Source organism: Aulonocara stuartgranti (assembly GCF_965226115.1).
Source record: "Aulonocara stuartgranti genome assembly, chromosome: 20".
Classification (NCBI taxonomy): Eukaryota; Metazoa; Chordata; class Actinopteri; order Cichliformes; family Cichlidae; genus Aulonocara; species Aulonocara stuartgranti.
The window spans coordinates 27482568-27501411 of NC_138956.1; the positions used below are offsets into that span (position 1 = coordinate 27482568).

Genomic DNA, 18844 nt, shown 5'->3' on the forward strand with positions numbered 1-18844 from the left:
GCCCGAGGAGCCCGTCCAGCCGCCATTAGCCTCTGCCTCGGCTACGCCAGGTCCAGCTTCTGCCTCGGCTTCTGCTACGCCTGGTCCAGCTTCGGCTTCTGCTTCGCCTGGTCCGGCTTCAGCCTCGGCCTCTGTTCCTGCTTCGCCTCCGCCTGGTCCAGCTTCGGCCTCAGCCTGTGCTTCGCCTGGTCCGGCTTCGGCCTCAGCTTCTGCAGTTCCGCCTGGTCCGGCCTCCGAGTCTGCAGTTCCGTCTGGTCCGGCCTCCGAGTCTGCAGCTCCGCATGGTCCGGCCCCAGCCTCTGCAGCTCCGCATGGTCCGGCCCCAGCCTCTGCAGCTCCGCCTGGTCCGGCCCCAGCCTCTGCAGCTTCGCCTGGTCCGGCTTCAGCCTCCGCCTGGTCCAGCTTCGGCCTCAGCCTGTTGTTGAGATTCAGAGATTCTTTTATTGATACCATATAATTTGCCTTATGAAGAATGTATTAATAACATGTTTTAAAGTATCATTTATCAGTAATATTTCATACAGGGTTTATATTGCATTGAATATGTCTGTCATCACATTGACCTTTCTATTTTTATAGGTTGAGTTCATTTTATACACAATGCATGAGTGTGCTTGGTTAAGAGTTGATGTTCCATTCTAGAAGGTTTTAAGCTTCACTGGTGAGAGTGTCCAGGTGATCCATGCTGAGGGGAGATGAGAACATAGCAGGTTAATTGCATGCATGCTTACAATACACATATTAATCTAGTGGCAGGTTTGAGTGAAGGCCTAAGCGTCTTCTGCTTCAGTTTGAGACTGGCTGCAAAGTACTCTACTTAGTGATTAATGACGAGGGTCCATTATTAGCTCTTAGAGATGCTAAGACCTGAAGTTATTACCTTAAAAGGCAAGTAATGTAGAAAGGAGAAGTTATATGTCGGTGTATGAAATGTACGTGATGTACCCTTGTCTGCACGGGTTGAACTTTTGCCCGTCTGTCCTCATGTATTTTTGAACTGTATTGACGTAGGTGTGATATTTTACCCTATAAAACCAGAACCCAGTGTATTCTTGTCAGAGCAACCCATTCTGTATGCTGACGGTTGGTTGTTCTCCTGTGACAATAAAACTCATCGTTTGATTGCACTTTTCCGGAGCCTCCGTTGTTTGTTGTCTGGTCTAAAGTTGATCGATCACGCAGCATTTGGTGGAGGATGCGGGCAACTGAAGATCAGCAGAACGAGGTTCAGGTGTTTGTTGTCCGCGAAGGTTGAGGCCGGATCGGTGGATCAGACGGCAGATGTCACGGTGATCACTTTGACTATTGGGCCCACAGAATAAAAAGGTAAGGCACAAACCTCTTAAACAGAAATTGTGCTGTATTGGAGTATAATTCTAAAACAAGTAGTCAAGTGGTCATCCGTTGATCTCTGTTTTGAGTTTTGTTTAAAATAGAAATCTTTATTTGCAACGAAAGTGAAACTTGAGAGAATTGTTGCATTCACGGTTGACTAGGAAAAAGCAGTACTGAGCTAAAAGTAACTTGAGACGTCATTGTTGAAGAAATAGAGAAGAGAGACTGAGTTGTGTGTAAGGAATAAAGGGATTAAGAAGTGTCTAAAGTCACGGAACCGAAGGATTCCACCCCCGGGAAAGACGTTTCCTGGGTATTAAACTAGGGGTGGGGCCCCGCCAAGATTTTGTGGCCTTGGATATAGCCCTGGTGATCTAGAAGATCATCTTGAGAGACACTTAATAAATACATGTATTAAGAGTAAAATACCGGACAGAAGCTCCGAGGAATTGTGACATGTATTGAGAATAAATACCGGACAAGAAGGTCCGAGGTGTTGATATATGATTGAAGAGAAACTCAGGCAAAGCTGTGAGCCTGAGGTCTTGTAGTGAAGTGTGCTGATTATTGAAAGTGAGAAGTCTGATAATAAAATACTGTGAGCGTGGCCGTACTGGAGATTGACCATCTACCAAGACTTGGGACCTTGGTTTTAAAATAAGGTTATGATCAGAGGATCATTTTGAGAGACACTTATTTGTGAGAAAAGAGTAATACCGGACGCAGAGGTCCGAGGAGTTGACATGTGATTTAACAGACTCAAGCCAGCTGTGAGCTTGAGGGGCACAGTAAACTGAGTTTGAAGCAAGTCAAGGTTTATGTGTTGAAGTAATTTTGATAATAATGCTGCAGGGGCTGTAGTAGTTTCATCCGTATCTAGAGAAAGGCATGCTCATTTCGGGATTGTGCCAAATTGAATATTCACGTACAGGGGATCTTCTTTACATGAAATGTATATGTTGTGGTGAAACGGAAGAAACACCTTGTGGTTTTACAGTGGCTGCAGAAATAAGACGGTCAGACTTACCTAGCTTTTTGTTCCGGTGTTTCCTTAGATTTAGGTGCTTGGTAATGTACAGAAGGCAGAGAGGGCATTTTCTTCCTTCTGCGAGCATGCATTTAATGAGTTTGAAATGCAGTATCAATAGACAGGGTAGATTACGCGTTGCCGAATCAGAGAACGACTAGTAGCGTCTGAGGGGAGCTCCGCCGCTCCATATCCGGATCAGCTGTGATCCACGAATTAAAGTTGAAAACAGGGACGTAAGAAACCGTCTGAAGTAATTAAAGTGCTGCTGGCTGCAGGCTGGCTGTGTGAGGCTTTTTAAAAGTCTCTTTTTCCTTTCTTTTCTCTCTGGCAAAAAAGTGTGCAGTTAAAAATTTGGGTGCAGCCTACTTCCCCTTTTTACTTCCCCTTTTAACAGGAGAAGAAACCAGCACTGTAGGCCTCTTTAAGATTAAAAGAAATAACGTTGCTTGTCTCTTGGTGATTTAAAATAACAGGCCTTGCTGAACGGTGTGAGTTTGACTTTAACAGAAAGAGAAGAGAATTGTTTTTAACTTTGTGCAGGTCTAAGGTAACTGAACTATAGTTTTTGGGTTGGCCCGCACTTCCTCTTTTTATTGAGGATCGGTCTACAAGTTGCATGAAGTATAAAAGCTCTGTGATTGGTTTTTAGAGCAAGAGTTGCAGCTGGTGTGGTGTGTTTATTTTGTAGCGCTGATAATTGTGGCTGTTTTGAGAATTTATGAAGCAAATGCTGTTCTGACCCAGTGCTGGTTATATCAAGCAGGGTATGAAAAGAGGAAGTGACTGTTCGGTAGCTGCAGGACATCTGATAAAGAAATAGGGAAGTCGCCTCAAGGAGCTTGCTAGGAGGAGTCATATAGCAGCCATTTTGGGGAAATCTCAGAGGAACCAAAACAAAGAGCTCAACTATGACATCTAGTGAACCAACGCTATATAAGCCACTAAATGATCAACTGGAGGAGCTGAGCAAAGCCATCCACATGTCTTGTTCAAGAACAACTAAAGCAGCAGATAAAGAATTCAAAACTGTAAGGAAATATGTGGAGAGATTATGTGCTGCCCAACAAAAACTTTGCAGGACAGACACCCTTTATACTTGATCTTCAAAGAGGAAGTTCGACAGAAAACACCTGGTGCTGTCAGGATGTTTAAGTGACACAGAAGTTCAGAAAATCGAGTCAGAAATGGTTCTGTGGCTCTTGGTAAACTGATTTTGAAGGAAAATCAGTGTTTATTGTGCTGAAGTAACAGATCCAGCGCAGTCTGATGGGAAGAATCAGCTGTACAATTCTGAGTGTGCAGCTTTGTTGATATTAACAGAAAAGGCGTGGTCTGAGGAAGAAATAAATCGGTGAATGGTTGATATACCTACATGAATTTTGGTGGATCTGCTGAGGTCCAGAAGAATAATCAATGCGGACTGTATTGGTTTGGGTGTTGATAAATGATCCAGGAAGGATTCCTTACTCTTTTTAGTTTTAAAACACGAAGGGTGTTTGTTTCATTTTAAGGTTAGATTAAGAATTACTGTGTGAGGAACGGTTTCACTTTTGACTAGGGAGATAATATGCTTACTTTTGGGTCTATGAGAATTGAATTACAGTGAGAAGGGGATCTTCTGAACGCGCAGGCCGGGATAAAAAGAGTGAGCTCAGACAAGGAAGTCTGAGAAAAGGACACCTTGAGTTGAGCAAGGTGTTTAACTGACTCAGGATTCAGAGAATCGAGTCAGCTGTGATCTTGAGTTCTAATGGTAAATTGATTTTAAAGGAAAATCAATGTTTACTATGATGAAGTAATTCTGAAGATATTACTAGATGTGCTGTGATGCAAGTGAAGATTAAGTTGTGTACATGAGGATACACAATTGTGTAGATATTGCTGGATCGGCTGCGGTCCATTTGATAAGTGAATGCTGACAAGAAACTGTTTTAAATCCTCACTGGCAGCGGTGAAATACATGTGCTGAAGATTACTGGACCCGGCGCGGTCCATTTGATGAAGTTCTTGGGCAGATAAATGACAAACAGTTCTTCAAGTGTGTGGAGAATTTAAAAAAGAAAAAACTGAACTTGCAGGTTCTCTGTACTGTGTGGACTCATATCAGAGTTATAAGTCCAAAGGTTATGCCCTGGAGGGCCAGGAGTTGTGTATAGTGAAGAACATAACTTAGAAAAGGACATTTAAGGTCACATTTTGTCTAAAATGGGGAGAATTGTCCCATATGTGTTTATTTCTCCTCTCTTTTAAGAGGACAGACGCAGTTACTGAGTGTTGTCTACTTCCTCTTTCTGATTCTTGAAAGCATGTTTGATAAAATACTCTTAGGAAAGCGAATTTTGAGTGATTCTAAGTGTGTGAATGCTGTGAGTACTCGATTTGAATGATTCTGTGTGATTTGTACAAAATAATAAATAACTAATAATAACTCATAGGTGAGTGTGTGAACAGAGGAAGTCTGAGAAAAGTGTGTGCGTAGGCAAACTGCAGAGTGTGTGTGCGTCAAAAGAGGGTGTATTGTTTTTACATCAAGGTTTAGTAGAACTAAAGTAGAACGTCACAAACAAACAGATAAAAAAGTAAAATAAAGAGAGAAAATAACTGACAATTACATTAATGAATAGAAAACACACATACACAAAGTGCCATATGTGAAATTATTCTAGGAAAGAATCAGAAGTGAGATAGTTTAATATAAGATGCAATGAAGGAAGCAGCTTACACTCCTTTAATTTCCAGAGCCAGTGTGTTCCCTCCCCTCATAGCACCCCTGCCCACTTGGCCCCCGTATCAGGCGAGTATGGAAGGCTGGATAGCCCATGACGGGTAAGATCCCACCTCGAAACCCTGGGACAACCTAAGGCAGGCACAGTCACGATTACTCGGCCTCCTGTGAGCTCAGACTCACTGGTGAGATGAAGTGAAGAAGACGGGACCTCAAGGGTAAAGCCGCTGGGTTGAGGCGGAGGTGGAAAGTGGCAAGTGGAGCCCTAACTTCTGGCTGAGGACAAAGAATGCTGTTATTCAAGGTGGGAAATCAGAATTTGGGTTAGCAAATTTGGGAAGGAGAAAATTGACTGTTTAAAGGCAAAATTATGAAGGAGTCTGACACACTGCAAAAGCAACATATGCAAAATCACACACACACAAACAGAAAATGCATTAACCCTACAAAGACAAGACAAGCTCATGATGATTAATGCATAGACACTGATTAAACCTGGCTAAGAACACAAACATACGCAATGAAGATCAGCTTGCTATTTGTCTGAGTGACAGAATGGTGTGAATGGTTAATAGAATACACTTGAGTTTGAAGCTGAGGAAAGGGAGTTATGAAAACAAAAAGTGATTAAAGTAGTTTTAGAAAAGAGTGACTTAGGAGTGCTCTGGTACTAAGTGATCAAGACCAGTGATCACTGTAGAAAGAAATAAAATAATTTAATAAGGTGGTAATGTTTAAACATATGTTTCTGTTGTTACAGCAACTCATTGAGAGATGACTCGGTATGCAAATTAGCTGAAGTGAGTGGTGACGAAGGAGCTTCCTGTATGTGTGTGACTGAGGCTTTCAGGAGAGGAAGCATGCCACAGAAGAGGAGTGCAGATTTGGATAGGAAATATATAGTTTAGTGATTATATGTTGTCGTAAGGGGGTGATTGTTGTGTGGAAATTGTGTGGTTTTATTGAGACTTTCTGTGTATTGAGCAGGTGAAATTATGTCAGTTGACTTCGGAGTGACAGGACCCTGAAGAACTTGTGGCAAAATGTTCTGTGTTTAAGATTTTTGAGGTTGTTGTTGTAGTGATGGATTGATTCGGTCAGTTTTCTTTGGATGTTCTTGTTATTTTAATGGAGGGAGTTTGATTAACCATGGACATGTCTGAGAGGGGCCCATTGTTTTTTAGAGAAAACCTGTCAGGTGATTTTGTTTTGTGCTTTGATGAGCTAATAATCAGCTCTCTTTTTTCTCATTTTTGTTCTAAGCAGGCCTGCAACAGTGAATAACAGCGCTGAAAATTCTCGGGAGAGCAAATATAAGGTGGGCTTTCCAGATTACAACTGGCTGAGGAGAAAGCTACCTGTGGGGACTGATCAGGTCGTAAGTCCCTGTAAAAAAGGATTGTAGCGATTCAATCCAGTCAAAAGCATAAAGAACTAGTTTCCTAAAAAAGAAACAAAAAACAAAACAGAATAAAACAAATGAATGAGCTCATGTTGCTCATGTCGCAGCACTGTGCTTCGCCTGGTCCGGCTTCGGCCTCTGCAGCTCCGCCTGGTCCAGTCTCCGAGTGTTCAGCTTTGTCTGCTCCTGAGGTCTCCAATCTGTCTGTTCCTGCACGTCCCGTCTGGCCTGCTTGGCCTGCTTGTCCTGCACGTCCCGTCCGGCCTGCTCGTCCTGCACGTCCTGCCCGGCCTGCTCGTCCTGCACGTCCTGTCCGGCCTGCACGTCCTGCTCGTCCTGCTCGTCCTGCACGTCCTGTCCGGCCTGCTCGTCCTGTCCGGCCTGCACGTCCTGCACGGCCTGCTCGTCCTGCACGTCCTGCACGTCCTGCACGTCCTGCACGTCCTGTCCGGCCTGCTCGTCCTGCACGTCCTGTCCGGCCGATGACTGGACGTCGTTGCCGTCATGGACGGCCCCCTGAACTACGCCGCCACCAGTGCCTCCCGCCCGGCCGGCCTCCTGATCTGCTCGGTCACCGTCGGTGCCTCCCGCCCGGCTGGCCTCCTGATCTGCTCCGTCGCCACCGGTGCCTCCCGCCCGGCCGGCCTCCTGATCTGCTCCGTCGCCACCGGTGCCTCCCGCCCGGCCGGCCTCCTGATCTGCTCGGTCACCGTCGGTGCCTCCCGCCCGGCTGGCCTCCTGATCTGCTCCGTCGCCACCGGTGCCTCCCGCCTGGCCGGCCTCCTGACCTGTTTTCTGGGCTCTTGGACCATCAGACTCTGGGCCGCCCCGCTGACCTGCCCGGGTTTGGACTGTTGTGCCGTCAGCCTCCGGGCCGGCCCCCCTGAACTTTTTGTGAACTGTTTTTCCTGGCCGCCTGCGCCTGTCGTGAGCCTGTTTTTTGTTCTGTTGCTTTACGGGCTCCAGTGTTTGCACTTTTGTTTTTTTTGTTTTGTTGTTTCTGGCTCCTTGTTTGGTTTGTTTCGAGCCCTCCATCCTGTTTCCCCCGCCGCCCACCCTGGTTGGGTTGTTTTTTTTTTGTTTTTTTTTGATGTTTTGGTTTGGGCTGTCTGGAAGCCAGCCCTTAAGGGGGGGGGGGGGGTACTGTTAGGATGCCTGGGTCGTTGACCCAGGGTTTTTGAGTTTATTATATTATTTATACATTCTAGTTTTTGGTTTCTTTGAGTTCTGTCTTATGGCTTATGTCTCTGTCTTCTTTAGTTGCTGTCTCCCCTATCACCTGCATCCCCTTGTCTAGTTCGCGTCTATGTGTATCCTAAGTTCCTATATCCCCGTGCTCAGTCAGTGTTTGTGTCTGCCCTGTTCCCACGTCTCTGTTCCCTTTGTAGTGTCTGCATATGAGTCTGTGTCTTTGTTCAGTCTGTGTTATGCGTTTCCTGTTTTACTTTGAAGGTTTCTGTCTTATCTCAGTGTGTTCAGTTTACGCTTCTTTGGTCTCGTCAGTTCTAATTTGTCCCAGCTGTGTTTCCCTCCTGTTACTCATTCCCTGATTGCTCCCTCGGTGTATTTAAGCCCTGTGTTTCTTAGTGTCTGTGTCGTGATCTACCGTTTACTTTGCTGTGTGTTTGTCAATCCGCCGGTGTTAGTTTTTCCAGTTATGTTATGTTTGCGTTCAGCATTAAAGCTGTTTTGGTTTAAGTTCTGTCTCCGGAGTCTGCACCTTGGGTCCTATTCCTGCCTGCACACAGCCACACCTAACACTGTCCAACTTTCTGCTTGTTTGAATAAAGTGAAAAGAATGTTTTTGTCATGGAAAGGAACAGCGTTTAAGAAATAAGGTACTAGGAGATGGGTTGAGCTAGCAGATTCTTAAGGTGTAACACTTTATATCCTTTGGTGTCACCTAATGGGTGTTATCTTTGTATTAATGTGTAAGAAGATGATTACAAAAGTGCTAACTGCAAAATTATGTACAAAGTGGCACACTAAGATAGACATTTTCAGGTTTTATTGCCATACAGTAACAATTTAGATAAATTCATCCACTCTTGTAAGTAAAATATGATGCCCTTTTACTTCTGCAGTTCTTAAGCATGGAGGGTCTTGGTCTTTTTCTACCTTCAAGATGTAAATAAAAACAGGCAGCAATGAGTTCAATGAGTTCTATGGAATGGGTTATGTAGAATGTTTAGCTTATTTTAGAGTTTAGAAATGTGTTAACATAGAATATAGAACTATTGTAGAGACACTGTGTGTAGAGTAATAAAGGCCTCTTTGTGTTCTGAACTTAGGAGTGGATAGTAGGAGGCTTCTCCCCCACTGAGTGGAAATTCCCCAGAGGAAGCTTTAGGGTGGGGGGTTGCAACATTTATGATACTTGTAACTGTGGTCTAGAAGGGAGAGGGGTTTTATGACCTCTAGGGAGTCGTCTACACCCACAGTGTTTTAGTTGTCACGCACACACATCCACATGCACAGTCACTCATGTGCACACACATACACACAGGTATGCGCACACACTCACTCACGAGCACTCACACAGACACAGAGTTTCCAGCACACCATGGGGGTTTTATGATGGGGTTGTTTCTATAAAGCTGGCTGTAACTAACAAAGGGTTGAAGATTTTTGCAGAGGGACACCGGCCTCATCTTCCCTCCTAGGAGTGCATGCTTAAATGAAGAAGAGTAAAGATAAATGAAGATGAATGAAGATTTTGTGAAAATGACTACTGAGTCCGGTGCCATCTCTGGATGCTCGAGGAATAAAAAGAACCGGGGTAAAACTGATTTCTTAACAGTTACTGTACGGACTAACTCCAACCAGAAGCCATGGATCAATTCAATTCAATTCAATTGTTTATTTTAAATTGCACATAAAACGCTCCCTGACCAAATATTATCCCAGGTTGTGCTCTCAAAGTATGCACACATGAAGTGGCATGAGGCCCTGGTCAAAGAGGCCCTGTCTTCACGAGCCTCTTCGACCTCTTCTTGTTATTCTCTGTAGTTTTCTGGTACTTTAAGAGGACGATCATCATCCCTGTCCCAAAGAATCCTAACATTAGCTGCCTGAATGACTGTCACCCAGTAACACTCACCTCCATTGTTATTAAGTGCTTTGAGTCAAAGTCAAAGCTCGCATCACATCTTCACTGCCTGCTACGCTTGATCATTTTCAGTTTGCATTTAGGCCAAATAGATCCACAGATGTTGCCATGAACAATCAAATAAGGGACACTGGCGTGCCAGAAGCACAAAGCGCAACCAGCTGGATGCAATGTAAAAATGCACTGTATGTGACATTGCAGATAACAGTCAGTATATGGGAGGTAGACTTAGAGAGAAACCAATTTATCTCATCATACGGGATGTCCTGGCTAAAATGGGAGAGTTGGCAACCCTAGCCATCTCCCACGTGGACCATAACAACATATATGTGTGGATGCTGTTTACTGACTACAGCTCAACTTTCAACCTTATAATTCCATCCAGGCTCATCATGAAGTTTGGGAATCTGCACATCAGAATCTCTCCTTATGTAGCTGAATCTTGACTTGTTCCTGAGCCATAGCAGTGGATTTTTTTTATTCTTATCTTAGAACAACTTAGAGCAACTGAGGTCTGGGTTCTTGACAGTCGCTCACTTGCACAGATAAAAAGATCATCTGATTAGAGATCCAGAAAAACCCAAACTTCAACATACCAGCTAACAAGTTGTTGTTGCCAATGTTTATACATGGCCACTATCCTCAAAGCTTTGGTACATTCCTCAAACTTCTTGCTGTCAAATTTCCCCAGGTTTATTTACAATAACTGAAGTTAAAAACAGAAAGGACAAAGATATGCTGATTATTTTGGTGTGGTACTTGAAAAACAAGTACACTTTAATTAGACTGAAAAAAACTTATAGAGATTGACAGACCACGTGACTTTCGCACACTGCATCAAGCTCTGGCATTTCCAGCACCTGCAATCATTAATTCTGCGGTTTTAATCCCTACTTGCTTTTTATTTGCCCCAAAAACAGTTATGTACAAAACAACGGTGAACACGGCAGGTCCGTACAAAGAAAGACTTGACAAAAAGGCAAAAAAAAAAAATGTACGAGGAAAAAATCAAAGGAGTGAAAGGGTTAGACCCATACGAGCGTACAGAGTGGAATAAGGACGTTAGCGTGCTGCACAACTTTCATCACGCACATATTTATTATTGTATGGTCCTAAGTTTTAGTGCATACACTCACAAAATGTTTAGTAACTTCAGATCCCTGCAACAAGTCCAGATCCAGTTTACTTTGGTGATTTGATCTATTCCATTTCACAGCTGTTGTTAAAGTTTTGTTCCTTTATCTCCTGTACAGGCCAACATCTTTTCAGGTTGTAGTATTACACAACATTTTCAGATCTAATAGAAAAAAATGAGTGTTTCATAATTCATTCAATTTATTGTCTTTATTTATAACTGGCATTATTGTTTCATTCTATTATAGAATCTTACAAGAAAGAGGCAAAATTGTATTCCATTATGCTTTATTAGCTGCTTCGGTGAAAAAAACAAATCAAAACAATTTCTTCTTATTTGGGTCACAGCATTACTAGTATGCACTTTATTTACTACCACATAGTCGAAATCTTGTCAAATTGTTCAACACCAGTCTGGACAAATAGTTTGTTAATAAATGTTGTAAATGGTTTATGAAACTGCAGCACCACATATTTTATTTGTTGTTATGACCCGTAACACTCAGGTCTCAGAGTGCACAGTCTAAATGACTGCATTAATCAACATTTGCTGGAACATCTCCGAGTTGACATTCTTCATGATGATAACTCTGTGTTCTTTTTTCAGCTTCTCGTCGTGGTCCAGCACCATCATGCCTCGGGTGTAGTTCCCCTTCAACTCCACCGTCACAGCAAGCTGAAAGAGGAAACAAAGAATTCATTAAACAATGATTTTAGCTCAAATGTTTTATATTGTATCCTGACAAAAAAAAAAGCAGCCTTCACTTACCTCTTCTCTGTCAGTTATGAATGCATCGTTGATGGCTGCAGCCATGGCATAGGCGTCACAGGGATTAAAATTTTCATCTCTGTGTTCACAGTTCTGTTCACACAGTATGTCAGAGGTATTTAGACATCTTCTAATATTCCGTTTGATGCCAATATCACTAGTGGAGCACCAAGTTTTAAAAATGTTCAAATGGATTGCCAGTAGTATGTATGCAATACTGACAATTGGTTAAATTCAATGCAAACAGGAGCTTATTTTCTTGTACAAAGTGATGACTTCAGATTTAATTGCCTGACGCTTAGTGTCAATTTATACGTTCTTACCATTCTTGAGATGTGTAAAATCTTTTCCAAAAAGTTTGATTTTTCAGTACGTTGGGATAAATTGTTGTCAAAGAAAGACTAAGGGAGAAAAAGGAGTGTGAGATATTTTTAAATATTACTTCAAACACAAACTCAGTGTTAGCAGAGATCCTTTCAAACTTTAAAACAGTTCAGACATTATTCATTGTAACAGAACAGAAACCCTGGTTCAGCTTGTTTCTCTCCTCACCCATGGCAGGTCGTTGTTGCGGGTGAACTCCCAGCTGGCGATGTAGGTTGGGCATGTGTAGCGGTCCAACACGATGTAAGCCGCCTCTGGGTCACACACAAAGTTAAACTCACCACACACTGTGGCGTTACCCCTGGCTGCACACAGATACAAACACAAACTTCATTCTTACATGTATCAGAGATTTATAAGACTAAAATCCCGAATGGATAATAATAGACAGAGGAAATACTCTGTGAGGATTCAACCAACATTCAGTGTTTCCTCCCATGATGTAGAGTGCCTTCAGCTTTTTAGGCAAGGAAGGGTCCAACTGCACTGCGACAGCCAGGTTAGTGAGGGGGCCGGTGGCTACGAGGATCACCTGAAGACCGGAGACAGAGTTGTACTGATGATTTTATTCCCCCACAACCAAACTTTAAGCTGAGAACAAACCCTCAAAATAATAATTTTCCTTGAAAAAATTTTCATAAGCAACAAGTTTCAAATGTTTTTAAATTATTGATATGTTGAGAATGAATTAAATTGGTTTGAGATGGGCAAGCAGTGCAGTTTGTCTAATGACTACTTGAAACTTCATGACAACTGACAGATAAGTTATCATGACTTCCCAATTTAAACTAAATTAAAGCCTCTCTCTCTATTTTAAATTTTTTTTTATGTGTGTTTGGCAACTTTGTGATCCTTTGCCACGAGTTGGCTTCTTTCACATCAAGTGCATTGTACCATTTACCATCCATAACCAACAGATGCCATTGTTTCTACATCCATTTTTCTGGTCACCATAAAAAAGCAATTACATCATTAGTTCTGGGTGAAACACATTTTTATTAGTATTGTGTTTATTTAGTTCAACAATTTTGAACTAAAAGTCAACATATTTTTTAAGGAAAACTTCAAGGTATGGAAATAAGGTTGAAATAATCTGTGACTGGGCCTTTAAATAATACATTTGATCAGAACCACAAAACATTTACAAAAAGTTGGTAAATGTATTCATATATTTTTAGATCACCTAGTTCTCCACACAGCATTTTCACCCGACCCCTTTGTAAACTAGAACCTTCTTAGTGTACACATATCACATGAAAATGATGCTCTCAATTTTCATTCATGTAAGAAGCTTAATGGTGCAGACACTCACCTCTTTATTATTCACGTTCACAAGGTCAATAATGGCCTGTTTGGCTTTTTTCTGCTGCACCCGATCCAGGCCTGGTGCTTGTGGCTCTGGAACGTCCCCAAACCCGTCTGTCCCAAAGAAATCATCTGCATGGTTTTCATGCTCCAACAAAGGCTTTGAGCAGCCACGGTAGACTGGAATCTGTATGAGTATTATACGCTGGATGTAAGAACAGGTCTACGAATATATCCATGTACAAGGGCTCTCTTACAGTGTGACACAAACTTACGTCCAGCCTGTCGCAGACTTTCAGGACACGCAGGACATTTCTGAGGACATTCTCCACAGACGTGTTGCCATAGCAGCAGGTGATCCCCAAAACTTCCACATCAGGGTTGGCCAGGGCCATCATGATGGCAATAGCATCATCCACCCCAGCATCCACATCAATTATGATCTTCTTCATCCTGTGTTTAACCACAGGATTCAAACCTGAAGAGTGATTGTTTCTAATAAAGCACACTCCATTCCTCTAACATTAACTGGTGCCATCTATCCCTCCATTTCTTGACCATTTGTCTAACTGGAGCCTATCTCAGTTGTCAGATGGAGGGAAAGAGGCAAACACACAGATAACTAATATATTTTAAATAAACACAATACTGTGTTTTTCTTTTCACACTCTCAAAACCTTTCTCTCCTAGCATAACTACATGTTTTGTATCCATTTCTAAATATGAAAGTCAGATTGAAAGACTGCTTCAGCACTTCCCCTGCCAGTGGCGGACTCCCTCAGGTATCGGTGCGTTGGTGGTTCTTTGTGTCTGGGGGTGGGCGTCCAGGTACACACCGGCTCACTCCTTGGCGGCCGCTTATCGGGGCCTGGAGCCTGGGGCTCGCTTGGGCCACTTCGGAGGTATGCACACAGGTATGCACACAGGTGTACACACGGGTATTCACAGACGCGGACTACAGCTTTCTTGGCTGCTGCCTCAAAGCACACTGTGCGCTGTCTATCTTGCGTGTTGCACAATATCGTTTATTATTTAGTATCTACTGATATCTACTGCTAGCTAGTTTATTGTGATGGTGCTGTTTTTTTTATTATGTTGCTCTTTGCTGTTTGCTTTCTCTTCTGTTTTTTTTCTCCATACAGGTGACCCAGGTGCTTTGTTTGTTTTTTGTTTTTTTTGTTTTTTTGTTTTTTTCTTTCTTCCCCCCCTTCTCACCATCTCTTCTCCCCTTTGGTTTTCTTTCTTTCTCTCCCTCTCTTTCTTTCATTCTTTCCCCCTGTCCTATCCCCCAGTCATGTCTGTCCCGTTTGTAGCAACCGAAAATAAAATAAATTCATAATTATAATAAAGGTCAATCAAATGGACCAATATGGCAAGGCCATGATGATCCACTTGGTAAAATAAATCCGCTTGGCATCTCTCTTGGCCTTAAGACAACAATTCTGATGGCTAAAGATCCAAACGGGACACACACACAAAAAAAGAAAGACTGCTTCAGGTGGTTTGTGGTGGAGGCAGGAGGATATGTTTTAGATACAGCTTTAAAATGTGTAGCGTTCAGTACAAATATCATAATTAGATCAGAATATGAATATCACAATATCTGTGTCACAGCCAGGTGGATCAACTGCATGCTGATCGGCACTTTCTGTTTCTCTCTCTCTCTTCCACTCTCTCTCTCCTCTTCTCTGTCGCTGGGGCGGAACTCACTGTGGGTTCACGCCCTCGGCCCACGCCTTTGGGAAATGAGACACCTGGGTCTCATCAAGATGATCAGTATTTAAGCCAGGAGGTGACTGCTGTTTGTCGCTAGATCGTTGTCTATCACGCGTTAGTGAAGCCAAGCCACAGCAAGTCAAGTTAAGTGTGTTTCTTTTGTGCGCTGTATTTAATCCAGTCTCCCTGTCTGCAGAGCTCCCTGGATTTTCCCCCGTGTGATTCCCGAGTGGTGAGTGTTGGAGTGAGAGCCTGCGATCGTGTGTGTGGATTATCTGAAGAACGCATGCTTTTCCCCTGGACTTCCCTGGAGCCCCTTTCCCCCCCACTCAGCTGTACATAGCACTCCCCCCGCACCTTCTTGTATATACACCTGGTGAATTGTAAATAAATCTTTCTTGTATGCATCTGAGCCCGAAGTCCTGCGCTTGAATCCTCCTCTAAACCGTAACAATCTGGGATCTTCAGTTTACAATCTATATGAAAATAGTGGCCTGCACAATGCTTTTGAACAATGTTCGTGAACGGGTAATCGACCTGCCTCTGATTGTGGCAAGCTTGGAGAATTTTAAACAACAGTTTCAATTGTCAAAAAAAAAACAACCCCACAAAAATATGCTTTTAGATGCAAAAAAAAGAAAGAAAGAAAAAGGGAGAAAAAAAAGTGATTTCTGGTGGTTTTAAGAATTATATTATAAAGATATGTTAAGCTTCACAATACAGTGAGATTCTGAAATTATTACTGAAATAAAATGTAAAATTCTCACCTGGTAAATGGATTCTTGCAGATGTTTACAGCCGTGTGATTGGAGCTGTGGTAGCTGAATGCTATAAAGTGAGGAGCAGCCCGGTTTATATAGGGAAGTGTTACATAGTACATGGCTAACTCCACCTTCAGATTTTGTGTAGGTGTTACAAATTTAGCTTGAATTGTGACTGTCCAACTTTCTGATTGCTTGAATAAAGTGAAAATAATGTTTTTGTCATGTAAATGAACTGCATTTAAAAAAATCACAAGATGGGGAGATGGGTTGGGCAAGCAGATTCTTAAGGTGTAACACTTGTATCCTTTGGTATCGACTAATGGGTGTTATCTTTGTATTAATGTGTAAGAAGACGGTTACAAAAGTTTACTTTGTAGATCCTTGTGTGAATTTATTGTGTGTCCCCTATAAGTGAATTTCTCTCAAGCCAATTACAATCATGGAAAAGCACATGTCATGGTCCTGGGTCGTGTGACCCAGTGTTTTGTGTTTAGTCTGTTTTGATGTTTATTGTTTGTTTAGGTTCTCTAAGGTAGTCCAGCCATTTGTATTTATTACCCTTGCATTAAGTCTCCCTTGCCCTTCGTGTGTTTATGTCTGTGTGTCTTGTACTGTCAAGTTCATGCTGTCAGTTATGTCATCTCCCCTTTACTAAGTTTCCCTGGGTCATGAGTCCTGTCTGCGTGGTTATGTTTAGTTCTTGTTATGTCTAATTTCCATGTTTCCTGTTTTACTTTGTAAATCTGTATTCATTGTCAGTGTATTCAGTTGCACCCTCCTGTCCTGTCGTTAGGTTCATGTGTGCCAGCTGTGATCCCATGTGTGGGCACTTCCCCTGATCATCCCTCATGTGTATTTAGTCTCTGTGTTTCTTACAGTCTGTGTCGCGTCGTCTGTGTTCCCACCCTCCATGTTTCCATGCCCGGTCTGTTGTATTCTAAGTCATAGCCTTACCTTAGTTCATTCCCAGTTTAGGTTTCTGTTTAGTTATTGCTTTTGTGCTGCCCTTATTCTTGTTTGTTTCTCTTGCGTTACCAGCCACAATAAAAGGCTCGCTTTTGTTTGAAGTTCACTCCCGTCTGCTCACTTGTGTTCGCACCTGGGTCCACCACACACACCACCGCACGGTCTGTCACAGCGGACCGTGACAGCACACTTTGCAACTGTTTACAGTAATAATATTTTATAGCGCTTTAAATCTCAATCTTTCAGGCCTGGTTTAAAGAGCTGACTGTTAAATCATGAACTCACAAAATATCAACATATCACCACCGGTGGATCACCCCTCTCAGATGTTTTTTTTCCTCAGTGCACTGTAACAAAAACGAAAACAGACGTAACCAACAAAATACTAATAAAAATAACACAAACTAGGGCCCGTTGCAGACATGTCCAAGCATAAAACTGTCCCTCTCTCGCTTACGAGAAAGAACACAAGCCAAAGCTCACTGACAGAATCAAGCTAGCACTAAGCCAAACCAAAAAATCAACCAGAAATTCACAGGAACGTTTTGCATCCTGCCGGGACAATATTGTGTGGGAATGAGAACCTCAGGTGCCGTAACAATTTTGTTCCTCCTTGAATTAAATCTCAATCACAAAAAATGCCGTACTCCAACCTAAAACTTACACTATTAATTCATCATTTTCACTCTGTGCCACTGTTCCTCATCAGGGCTGTGTGAAGCACAGCAAAGAATTCAGTCAAGGCCTTGAGCCATAAACAGACATCACGCACAGACATTATTTTCATAACCAAACCGTTTTAGACCTTATTCCTTAATTCTACATAAATGCCCTCTGGGTGACATGTAACACATTCTAAGTAATCAATGGCTCCTCATAAAAATTATATATTGGGATGTTTGTGTGCAGCATTTTGCATATCAGCATAAGCAAAGCATTCTTCATTGCATCAGCGTGTGTGTGTGTGTGTGTGCATCACTCTCCATTGCACAAGCGTGTGCATGTGTATGTGTGTGGATCACTTCTCAGTGAATCAGCATTCCAATGTGTGTGTGTGTGTGTGTGTGTGTGTGTGTGTGTGTGTGTGTTCATCACCTTCCTGTTCTGGTGTTCTGGGTAAACCACGGCCTGAAGCATGCCCTCGGGTCCTGCCCTCCTCCTTTTCAGTCTGTGTTAAAAGTCCGCTTTGCGACCATTGCTGCTGCTGCTGCTGAAAGTTCTGTCCGTCCTGGTTCTGACCCCAATTGGGGCAGTCCTTTCTCCAGTGTCCATGCTCACCGCAGGTGAAACCTGCATCATCTTCTGTGTTTTTTGTCCGTTCTGAGGTGCCTTCTGACCTCAGTTACTCCTCCTGTCTCGGTCACGCCCTTTTTGCTGCCCGATCATCCGTGTTGGTCCATCACTATCCTGCACAGTGTTAATGCAGAGTTGTTAAGGTCAGCATTCCTTTGCTCGGCCTTACTTTTCATTCGGGCTTGGCGGGCGTCTCGTCACAGCTCTGTCAGCTGAAGCTGTCTGAGAATTTTCCCCCGTGTAGTGAAACGGGCCTTAGGTTTAGTGCTCTCCGTCTCTGCTGCATGAGATCGCATTACTGCAGCACTGTTGACTTTTTCAGGTTGTTGTTGTGGGTCCAGCTGTTGCAGCATTTGGTCAGGGTCACGTAGAGGGGAGAGCAGGAGTCCAGGTCAGCCTCGGCTTTCAGGGCCGGCAAAGCAGCCTGTAATTAAGCATAAAGAGAAAAAACAAAACAAAAACAAAACAAAAACAGACGAACAGGGCCCTATTTCAGGAAGCCGGTTTAGTGCAAACTCTGACTAAGTATACCCTGAGTTAACGAAAACTCTGGGTTTTCGGTTTCACAAAGCGAGTTTAGATTAATCCTGAGTGAGTCACTATGACGACACACTCCGTGAAGCTAACCTGCCCCCTAGCAGGTTAGCTTCAACTAACCCTGACTTTCTCCGCCTCTGTGTCGGAAACCTGACTGTAGGAAGTGTCAGACATGGCGTGCCCCTCCCTTGAAGAGCCAGTAGATGTTGAAGCCCAAATTCTCCGCAGAGCTCTCCGCCGGGAGAGAGTGATTAGAGTGTGTTTGGACATTTTATCATTTCCTGATGATTTCCTGTGTGAACGTTACCGTTTTTCAGCACAATCTATAATTCATTTGAATAACATCCTCAGGCCTAATATTGCTCATGTGACACA

The 18844-nt window shown here is 43.0% G+C and overlaps 1 protein-coding gene and 1 long non-coding RNA gene across 2 annotated transcripts; both read right to left on the reverse strand.

The window, feature by feature from the left end:
* Positions 1–468: 468 nt before the first annotated feature.
* On the reverse strand, positions 469–3150 carry LOC309697380. The gene is made up of 3 exons (XR_014273812.1): positions 2363–3150; positions 1026–1302; positions 469–685 (listed from the first exon to the last, which is right to left on the reverse strand). It is a non-coding gene; the product is annotated as an uncharacterized lncRNA (long non-coding RNA).
* Positions 3151–10962: 7812 nt separating this feature from the next.
* Positions 10963–15722, reverse strand: LOC309697373 (nucleoside hydrolase-like). The gene is made up of 8 exons (XM_082519246.1): positions 15677–15722; positions 13469–13646; positions 13201–13380; positions 12309–12420; positions 12057–12193; positions 11828–11905; positions 11505–11597; positions 10963–11411 (listed from the first exon to the last, which is right to left on the reverse strand). The coding sequence occupies exons 2-8, from the start codon at positions 13643–13645 to the stop codon at positions 11259–11261; spliced, it is 930 nt and encodes a 309-aa protein (XP_082375372.1). The 5' UTR covers position 13646; positions 15677–15722; the 3' UTR covers positions 10963–11258.
* Positions 15723–18844: the final 3122 nt, after the last annotated feature.